Source organism: Berghia stephanieae, chromosome 2 (genome assembly GCF_034508935.2).
Source record: "Berghia stephanieae isolate SIO BIC M18660-M18661 chromosome 2, UCSD_Bste_1.3, whole genome shotgun sequence".
NCBI lineage: Eukaryota > Metazoa > Mollusca > Gastropoda > Nudibranchia > Aeolidiidae > Berghia > Berghia stephanieae.
This window is the reverse complement of record NC_088361.1, coordinates 13,660,758-13,672,267: the sequence shown is the minus strand read 5'-3', so window position 1 is coordinate 13,672,267 and position 11,510 is coordinate 13,660,758. Positions and strand designations below refer to the sequence as shown.

The 11,510-nt window shown below is 39.3% G+C and overlaps 1 protein-coding gene across 5 annotated transcripts in view; it reads left to right on the top strand.

Moving 5' to 3' along the window:
• LOC144964370 (G-protein coupled receptor 54-like) overlaps nucleotides 1–2,280 on the top strand; it is a 172,846-nt gene extending 170,566 nt beyond the window's left edge. For all 5 annotated transcript variants that reach the window (XM_078898537.1, XM_078898536.1, XM_078898539.1 and 2 more), the window contains exon 9: nucleotides 292–2,280. In XM_078898537.1, coding sequence (XP_078754663.1) covers nucleotides 292–684 — 393 coding nt within the window. In that variant the 3' untranslated portion in view covers nucleotides 685–2,280. The remainder of the gene's footprint in view (nucleotides 1–291) is intronic.
• Nucleotides 2,281–11,510: the final 9,230 nt, after the last annotated feature.

The window sequence follows — 11,510 nt, the reverse complement described above, 5'->3', positions numbered from 1 at the left end:
CTTTTCGATTGGTACTAAGTTGTTTGGTTTTTTTAATGTTATTTTTTTTGGGGGGGGGGTGTGAGTGGGTGAGTGGGTGGGTATTTGTTTGAGTGTGTTGTTTTTTCTTTTTATTCATATTTTGTTGTTGTTGTTTTGTTGTTTTCGTTTGTTTTTATTTCGTTTTTGTCTGTTTCTGTTTCTTTCTTCTTTTTTTTCCTTTTTTTTTATTTATCTACTTGTAGATTCAAGTTTCAACCATTTTCAAATCTTGTTTTTTTTTTTTTTCAATCTTCTTTCACCCATTTTCAGCACAGCACAGAATCATCAGAGCCGGCCCTGGGTACGGGAGACACGATCGCCAACCGGCGTCGTCGCGTGGCCAAAATGGTTGCCGTCGTCGTCATCCTCTTCGCCATCACCTGGCTACCAATCCATGTTTTCACGCTTTACTTCGCCCTCCACGACCAGGTCAATAAGACCACCGCTCTCTTCAACCTCAAGATATTTGCCCATACTTTGTCGTACATCAACAGCTGCGTGAATCCCTTCGTGTACAGCATCATGGGGGACGGATTCCGCAAGGCGTTCCGAGAATCCCTTCAGTCTTGTACGGGAGCTTCCAAAAAGCCTCAGAGATTCGGCACGAGTTATTGTCCAAGACGAGTCACCACCACGGCTGAGACGGGACTTAATGGAGATTGAGATCTATAGATTGAATGAAGTTGACGTCACTCGAGTCATTTTTTGTTGTTGTTTTTTCGCCATCCACGTTTATGAGTATTTCTCACTTAACTGTATTATCCAGACTATAAAAGTTCATGGTTACGCATAGTTTTGCGTGTTGGTCCGTTATACTTCCGGATGGCAATGTTGTGAGCTTCTTAGCTGAGCGCATACTATCTATACCTTTTTGAGCGAATTTTGGGGTTAAAAGCCCCTTTCACAGTACAGTGTTTGTGATTTGTAAAAAGAATATCATGAGTCACTTCAGAAGATACCGGATGCTGGATGCCGGATGGAAGTTGATCCGGCACATGACAAGACACCCAGAACCCTACAAATCTTACAATCAACTCACATTTCGGTAACATCCTAACACTAACAAGACGGGCCCGTAACTACATGGTAATCCCAAGAATTCTAAATTTAGATTAAAAAAACTGCCCCACCTCCAACATGAAATGAGTATCAAAAACAGACATTTAAAATACCCTTGGCCTCCAGCATGACTCAGTGCAAAAAAAATTCCTCACAATTGGATTCAATAGCCTGATGTCACGTCGTCCAGCAACGGTGGCCGTCGTGGTTCTAAACAAAGAAAATCGGTACTTTTTATTCTTCATGCTGGCTAGAACTTTTCATATGTCTTGTGATCAAAATGTGTAAAAGTCAAAGCATGATCAGATTTATGTTTTTTTTTCCTTTGGATACGCTTTTATGCTCGTCGGAGAAATATTTCATATGGGCGTCCGCCATTGTTCCGATAGTTTAGAGACAGTTACTAAGTTACCATGCGTCATTACGTGGGAAGTGACGTTACGACTGTTGAAGCGTATTGAAATACATAAAAAGTTCGTATTATGGTATCTTTTTATAGACAGTAATTTGTGATTCCAGTGTATTTTGATATCATCACAATATGATTCAATAGTCTGTTGTCACGTCCGCCTAGCAACCAGCAGCTTGGTTCTAAACAAAGAAAATCGGTACATTTTATCCTTCATGCTGGCTTCAACTTTTTCATAAATATGTCATGTGATCAGAATGTATAAAAGTCGAAACATGATCAGACGTTTTTCTCGTCTGGATACACTTTTATGCTCGTCGAAAAAGTATTTCATAAGGGCGGTGATGGAGATAATGACGTCCGCCATTGTTCTGATAGTTTAGAACCAGTTACTCTTTGTCATTACGAGGGAAGTGACGCCACGACTGTTGAACCCTATTAGTGTCGTCGAAAAGACATTTCTGTAAGATGGCTTTCTGTCGTACAAACAACATGAGTGCTATAGAAAAAGTATGACATGGAGTCGATAGCCATTACTGACAAAGAGTGGGAAAATATCAGATATCTATTTAACGTCATGCATAGGGGCGACCATCTGGCCCGAGAGGACCACACTAAGGTCGAAGCTCTATGGGTCTCAGCACGAGCTTGGGAAGACCACAGTGTTCCTGCATCGTGTTGACCTTCAGCCAAAAAGACATCATGAGGGGGGAAATGAAAAAGAAGAAGAAGAAGAAGAAGAAGAAGAAGAAGAAGAAGAAGAAGAAGAAGAAGAAGAAGAAGAAGAAGAAGAAGAAGAAGAAGAAGAGAGAAGAAGAAAAGAAGAGAGAAAAGGAGGAGAGAGAGGAGAGAGGAGAGGAGGAGAGGAGGAGAAGGAGAGGAGGGGAGGAGGAGAGGAGAGAGAGAGAGAGAAGAGAGAGAAGAAGAGAGAAGAGAAGAGAGAAGAAGAGAAGAGAGAGAAGAAGAGAGAAGAAGAGAGAAGAGAGAAGAAGAGAGAAGAAGAGAGAAGAAGAGAGAAGAGAGAAGAAGAGAGAAGAGAAAAAAGAGAAGAAGAAGAAGAAGAAGAGAGAGAGAGAAGAAGAAGAAGAGAAGAGAGAAGAAGAGAGAAGAAGAAAAAAAAAAAGAGAAGAAAAGAGAAGATAGAAGAAGGAGGGAGGAGGAGGAGAGGAGAGGAGAGGAGAGGAGAAGGAGAGAAGAGAGAAGAAGAAGAAGAAGAAGAAGAAGAAGAAGAAGAAGAAGAAGAAGAAGAAGAAGAAGAAGAAGAAGAAGAAAATGAGGATATCTATTTTAAAAAGCACATTTTACATCGATTTTCATTGTTTCTCTTGTTTATGTGCCTGCGTTGGAACAACAAACATTTTGTCAACTTCTCTAAAATCATAAAGGATCGTTTACACATTTGTACAGCTCCTCACCTCACCCCACCTCATTCTGCTGACCGAGGTGGAGGTTGGGGGGACATGAGAGATGACTTTGCAGTTTGTGTGGCTATGTGGTCTAGTGGCATGACACTCGCTTTCGGATCAGAAGGTCCTGGGTTCGAGCCTCCCTCGGCGCATAGCTGAGTAGAGAAGTGCCAGAAGACAACAGATAATGAAAATTTCGTGGCGATTGGGGCTCGAACCCACAACCTTACTGATACAACAACGACAACTCCGCCTGGCCGTTAGAGGGACGCTATGCAGTCGACGCCATCCACAGCTCCCGACCTGCATAGCTTCCCTCTCACGGCCAGGCAGAGTTGTCGTTGTTGTATCAGTAAAGTCGCGGGTTCGGACTTCGGACCCCCATCACCGCAAAATTGTTATTCTCTATTTTGAGCTTTTTTTTGAGCTTTTTTATATAGCGCAATATCCACTAAATGTGCTCAAAACGCTTTACAAGGGGTCCCTGGTCAACAGCAACATTTAACATGTAGGACGGGACATGACGCCTGTTAGGCGATATTACAATTTTTCGGACAGAGACAACGGTGTTAAAGGCCAGGTACTCATTTTACACCTGAGTACGGTAAGAGAATGTGAGTAAAGAGCCTTTTCCAAGGACTCAACTATGCGCCGAGCGAGGCTCGAACCCAGGACCTTCCGATCCGAAAGCGAGTGTCATACCACTAGACCACATAGCCGCTATTGTCTTCTGACACTTCCCTGTTCACTTCGTGTTCTGTTATAATCTGTTATTTTTACAACAATCTGGCGTCATCCGCAATGCTTTGAGTCCTCACCTAGAAGTCCCAGGATTTCCCGGGCTTGTGTGAATAGGGAACAAAAGTGTGATGTCATAAAAAAACCGGTTCAAATCTCATTGGAAGTGTAAAACCACTCTTCCGCAGGAATGGATATAATATACCTTGTGTACTTGATCTTCTGGTTTCAGATTGTTGCCATCCTATTTTCTAGCCTAAGTAAATGCTGGGCGTCAATAAAAGATTATCCATACTCGCTCTTTATACGTCCTAAGAATCTGCTTATACATCCTGCTACTAAAATAGTTATGCCACCTTATGATTGATTATGTAACCTATTCATTGTTAGTCATCCGAAGGACTGGTTACATACACACTTCCAAAGAAATTTGGAACCGGAAGAATTTTTTTTTGGGGGGGGGGGAGAAAACACCGCAATACCTCGAGACGGCATCTTTCATCACCTTCATTGCATTTAAACTTCAACTGGAGCCTTTACCACTAAACGTGCTCAAAGCGCTTTACAAGGTGTCCCTAGCAAACAGCAATACGTAACATGTAGGACGAGACATGACGTCTATTTATTACAAAACATTTAAAAATTCTGACAGATACAACGCTGTTAACGATCAGATACTTATGTTACACCTGAGTATGGTGAGAGAATATGAACAGGAGCGTTTGCCATGCTCGGTGTGACGTCACGACTATTTTGTTGGTTTTTTTCATTGCACTTGTAAAAACATTGGTCGGACCTAAGCCTAAGAAGACTAGTCGCCTACTGACTGATCGCGTGCACGATGTAATAATTTGGTGGTGGTGGAGGATGGATGTTCTGTTGCTATCAAAGTATTCATTACTATTGTACTTCGGTTTCGGCTTGTGTTGGATATGTTGTGATTTTCATCATCATCATCATCATTATTATTATCATCATCATTATTATTATCGTCATCACCATCATCAATATCGTTATTATCGTTATCACCATCATAATCATCATCATCATCATCATCATCATCATCATCATCATCATCATCATCATCATCATAATCATCATCAGTATTATTATAATTATCATTATTATCATAATCATCATTATTATCATTATCATCATCATTGTCATCGTTATTATCGTTATCACCATGATCATCATCATCATCATCATCATCATCATCATCATCATCATCATCATCATTACCATTATCATCATTATCACCATCGTAATCCCATCATTGTAACTTTATCACAATACATCATTAGATTCATATGATTACCATATTATCACTGTCAGGACACTTGAAATTAATCATCATTATTATCATCATCATCATCATCGTCGTCGTGCTCGTCATCATCATCATTATCATCATCATCATCATTATCATCACCATCACCACCATTATCAACACTAAATTCACAGGTTAAAGTCTGTAATGCATAAGATGTTTTGGAAAAGTTTTGTTTTCATTTTAAGCGTCTTCTACCTTTATTATTCAAATATTTTCTAAATATATTTTGAATATGTCGCTCCAGGTTTTCAGAATATGTGTATGTATTTTGAGCGTGTGTGTCTGTTTGTAAAAAACATTTTAAAGTTTTTGCTTTCCTCTGTTTTTGTTTGTTTGTGTGTTGTTTTTGTTGGGTTTTTTTTTTTTTTTTTGTTTTGTTTCTTTTTTTTTTGGGGGGGGGGGGGGGTTCTTCTGTTTTGATTTTGTTGTTGTTTTGTTTTTATTTTTATTGTTTTTTGGTCGGAGGTTGGCCTTTTTTTTTTTTTTTTGTTTTAATGCTTTTTGGATTTATTTTGAAGGGGGATTGGGGAGGGGGATTTCATTCAAATTGTTTGTTGTTGAGAGCGATTTTTTAATGTTTTTTTTTCTGATGTGTTTGAATTCTTTCATTGTGTATATCAAAGAGTTGAGCTTTTTTACGTTAAATAAACTAACGTTAAAATTTTAAAAAGTTAGAACTGGCATACTAACACACAAACACACACACACACACACAACCACACATACACACATACTAGCACAAAAAAACACTCAAATACACAAAAACACAATCACACAAAAACACACACATAAAAACACACACATACTAGTACAAACACTCAAATACACACACACACACACACACACACACACATAAGCACAAAATACTCAAATGCACGCACACAATCACATATAAACATACACACACACATGCACATACTAGCACAAACGCTTAAATGCACAAACACAATCACACACAAACAAACACACAAATACATACACATGCTAGCACAAACACTCAAAAACGCACACATACACACACAATAACAAACACACACACACACACAGACATACTAGCACATACGCCCAAAAGCACAAACACACAATAACACACAAACACACGCACACATACTATAACACACAATCACATGCAAACAAACAAACCACACACACATACTAGCACACACAATCACATGCAAACAACACACACACACACACACACACACACTCACATTGACCTATTATTGGATTGGGATGTTTTCCAGCCATAATGAAAAATGTATTTTTTCAGAATATCAGGCCATCTGTTTCCTTGTTCCATTAATTTTTGGCCGCTTTAATGCAAATTGTTAGTAGCCCAAAATCAAAAACACTTTTCCCACCCCACCACACTTCATTTTTTTTTTTTTAGTAAAACAAAATAAAATATAATTCCTTTTATTCATCCCGTAAGGGAAATTTTTCTTAAGGGTCTATCCCAAGGGAAGACTGGAATAACCCAGGCGTCAGCCGCAGTGCATTGCCGCAAACTGAGCTAAGGCGAGGAGACTTGCTCAAGGCCACACACACAACGCAGCGGGTACCCGACGGGTAAAAGACGGTACTGCTGAATCACACTGTCCCTGTCGGGCACTAAAAAATTATGATGTCTAAAGTGGTGCACAAAAGGTTCGACTTTTAAACCCGGCCATTATTTATTTTCAACTTTACTGTCATCCAGAGAGAAACGGATTTTCTAAAGAAACTGAAAAACATGAAAAACGAACATAGATATATCTTAGATAAACTGTCTAGCATTGTTTGTTTTTTTTAAGTTTAACAATACAACAATTTATTTTTTAATTTTAGGTTTTTAAAGTTTAACAATACAGGGGGCGAAGTGACCGAGCGGTTAAAGCACTGCCCTGTGACCCGAAGGTCCCGGGTTCGAGCCCCGCTTTGGGCAATTTCGTTTTATTTCCTTGGGCAAGATTATCAACCCCCAATTTTCTCACTCTAGACAACATGGGTGATTCCTGTTGACATCAGACATCTTGTTTGATGAAATACCTATTTTCCTTCGTGGAATGCCTAGGTGACGATATCTTCTGATGTCGTGGCTGAAGGGCATAAAAATATATTATAATTGGATTCAGTAGTCTGATGTCACGCCGCCCGACAACGGCGGCCATCTTGGTTCTAAACAAAGAAAATCATTACTTTTTATTCTTCATGCTGGCTAGAACTTTTCATATGCCTTGTGATCAGAATGTGTAAAAGTCAAAACAAGATCAAATTTATGGGTTTTTATCCTCTGGATACGCTTTTATGCTCGCCGGAGAAATATTTCATACGGCGTCCGCCATTGTTCCGATAGTTTAGAGCCAGTGTTATCAAGTTACCATGCGTCATTAAGAAGGAAGTGACGTTACGACTGTTGAAGAGTATTAGCAATACAAAACAAGACGAGCTACGAATACGGATGCCTAGCTGTCTTTGATACAAGTTGAACACGGTACGAATAGAATATCGATCGATTTAAATTACTCTCATCTTGTCAAAAAGTCTCAAACCTGGGAGTGAAGGAAGACTTCACGAAGTCCCAGGTTTGAGAGTCTTTGCCAAGATGGGAGTCATTTAAATCGATCAATATTTGAAAGACGGGCTGTTTGGCCAAAATTAATTTTTTTGAATACGTGTCTGTCCAGAATACAGCAATGAACTCCTTACATACACATCATTTCTGATTTTGTCCAACATGTTTGTTTGTTTGTTTGTTTTTAGGTGTACAACGGCTCTTTCAACATTTATTAACTCACTCAATCCTAGAGATTTTTGTTACTTTTCAAAATTGGAAAAAAATGTATTAAGATGAGCATGTGCATAGATAGTTTTATTCAACTACTACTAACATGTAAAAACTAAAAACATTAGTTTGATACTACGCCTATAATTTGTCTCTGAAAAATGTAATAAATAGGCATGGGGTAAAAGTAACCCGGGTAAACAACGGATATAGTCGGTGTTAGGGTTGAGTGAGTTAAGCGCCATTGTCCAACACGATATGTCTATCTATTTCATTCTTTCGTTGTTGTTCTTGTGTTACTTTTTGTATTCTTTCTTTCTGTTTACTCTTTTATTATTTTTATTTTCTGTTGTTTTTTTCTGTTTTTTTTTTTCAATTTGTTTTACTTGTGATATCATCCCATCATGAGCAAACATCAATTCATACATATCTAGTTGTGAATAAAAACCAATTACAAAATCATTTTACCAAGGCTTTTTCACTATTTGCTGATACGTCTATCAATATATATATATATATATATATATATATATATATATATATATATATATATATATATATATTATATTATATATATATATATATGTGTGTGTGTGTGTGTGTTTTTTAAAAAGTAGTCCTTCAGAGCTACCAGGCCCATGGAGCCAGAGTTTATCCCGGTTTTTACAGCGTGAAACGGACAATAGCAATTTCTTGCTACTCTTAGGATTGGACACTATTCTATCGCAAAGTACTTCCGCCAGATCTAACAGACCCAGCTATCGAATCACTGCTGAGTGGACACGGGGGGATGGGTCAGAAAAAAATCCCGACTGCACCCGGGATCGATCTCGCTTATGAAGAGAGTGCTCTACCAATTGAGCTATCGCCACCCCCATATATATATATATATATATATATATATATATATATATATATAAATGGATTCACTCAATTAAATGGCCGAAACTCACGTTTCTGTGGTTTCCATCCAAGTCGTCAGTCGATGTGGATGGAAACCACAGAAACATATATATATATATATATATATATATATATATATATATATATATATATATATATATATATATATATATATCTGTCCACCCAGCAGTGATTGATTGGGCAGCTGGGTCTGTTAGATCTGGCGAAAAGTTCTTTACGATAGACTAGGTAGCAAGCAATTGCTATTGTCCGTTTCACGATTGACTTGACTTGACTTAGATGCCTTTCGCGTCTCGACCGAAAGATCGGGTCGCCTTGGCTGTTTCCAGTATTTCCTGTGTGAGGTGTCTCCAATATTGCCGGTCCTCTGCTAGGGTTCTCAGATTTTCAAGGTCCCCTGCCGTTATGAGACTAATGCTTTGTCCAAGTGTTGTGAGGTTTTTGTTTAGGATCACGGGGAGTGTTGTGATCGGTCTTCCTCTGAAAAGGTTCCCGTGTTTTTGGAAGTATCCCGACATGGCTTGGTTTGCTGGTATGTTTTTGTCCCTGCGTAGTATGTGACCGAAAAGTTGCCATCGTTGTTGTAAAATGTCAAGGGAGATTGGTCTTTCTTTTGTGATCTTATAGAGTGATTCATTTGAGATCTTTTTGGGGTATTTGATGTCCAGTACCCTTCTTAGCTGTGTGCGATGGAAGGCATCCAGATGTTCTTCTTCGGATTTTGTCAACGCCCAAGTGCCGCAGTTATACAGAAGTACCGGTTTTACAAGAGCATGGTACAGTTTCAGTTTGGTTTTTCTCTTTATTTTGTCACCTCTAATCCATACATTGGTGAGTTTACTGAGTGCGGCGTTTGATAGCTGTTTTCTTCTTTGTACATCCTCGGTGTCTCCAATTAGTGAGCCGACTTTCTTTGTTCTTTTCCATTCCTCTTTGTTCCTCGATATTGTTGTAAATTCGGTTTTATTGGCATTGACTTGGAGGTTATATTTCATGAGGGTATTTTGTATGATGTCTATATTTGCTGGTGTTGATCCAATAAAATCGACATCATCTGCATAGGCGATTTCTCTAGGGATTGCATTCTCAATATGAGTCGTTGGTTTTGGAATGACTTTTCGAACTTCTTTCAGAGCGTGTTCTAAGTATATTGTGAACAGAATCGGGCTCAGACTATCTCCTTGGGGGGTCCCGATGTTACTTTCGAACTGCGTCTGTTTTGTGGCCCCGTATATCCTTGGTTGTATCTTTGTGTTGCTGAGGAGAAATCGGATTATTCGGAGCTCGTCTTCGTCTACTATTTCTGTTAATATCTCCAAAAGTTTTCCTCTGTCGATCGTATCAAAGGCTGCGGACATATCGATTCCGGTTATTGTTATGGATATGTTTTCTTTGAGTGCCTTTGCTGCCAACCATTTATGTGTCCATACAACGTCCGATGTGCTTCGGTCTTGGCGAAACCCGCTTTGGCTATGTGATAGATAATTTTCTATTTTCGGTCTAATTCTGTTGAGGACAATAGTTGACAGTGTTTTTCTTATGGTATTCAGTAATGTTATTGGGCGCAGGTTGTTTACGGGTCCTTTCGTTTTTCCTGGTTTTTGTATTGTAATTAGGACACCGCTGTTTATGTCCCAGTCTTTGTGTGTTGAGAATGTTTTGTTCATTATGTTTGCAATGCTCAGATCCAGGGAGAGGGTACCGCATTTCAGCAGTTCAGCGGGAATTTCATCTTCGCTATTATTTCACGATTATTTCCCCGAAAATAAAATGGTAATTTTTACCTACTCCATAGCGTCCCAAAACAGGTGCATTCGTAAGCTACTCAGATTAAAATGCATGGATAGAATTAAGAACGAGGAAGTATGGAAAAGAACACAGCAAAAACCAGTGGGAGAGGAAATAGGAAGAAGACGATGGAGGTGGATTGGACACAGGCTTAGAAAGAATGACTACACTATAAGAAAGAAAGTATTGGACTGGAACCCTCAGGACAGAGATCAATGGGAGAAGACCACAGGGAACATGGAGAAGAGTTAAAGAAACTGATATACAGAGAAGTGATACGCCATGGAACAAGATAAAAAAAAGATCAAGATATATAAGGATGGAAACTGTTTGGCTGTGGCCTATACCCTGACCCAGGGTGAAAAAGGCACTGAAGATGATGATGATGGAAACTGTTTGTCTGTGGGCTATACCCTGACCCAGGGTGAAAAAGGCAATGATGATGATGATGATGATGATGATGATGATGATGATGATGATGATGATGATGATGATGGAAACTGTTTGTCTGTGGCCTATACCCTGACCCAGGGTGAAAAAGGCAATGATGATGATGATGGAAACTGTTTGTCTGTGGCCTATACCCTGGCCCAGGGTGAAAAAGGCAAAGATGATGATGATGGAAACTGTTTGTCTGTGGCCTATACCTTGACCCAGGGTGAAAAAGGCAATGATGATGATGATGGAAACTGTTTGTCTGTGGCCTATACCCTGACCCAGGGTGGATAAGGCAATGATGATGATGATGATGATGATGATGATGATGATGATGATGATGATGATGACGATAGAGAAAGATGGAAACTGTTTGTCTGTGGTCTATACCCTGACCCAGGGTGAAAAAGGCAATGACGATGATGATGATGATGATGATGATGATGATGACGATAGAGAAGGATGGAAACTGTTTGTCTGTGGCCTATACCCTGACCCAGGGTGAAAAAGGCAATGATGATGATGATGATGGAAACTGTTTGCCTGTGACCTATACCTTGACCAAGGGTGAAAAAGGCAATGATGATGATGATGATGGATACTGTTTGTCTGTGGCCTATACCCTGACCCAGG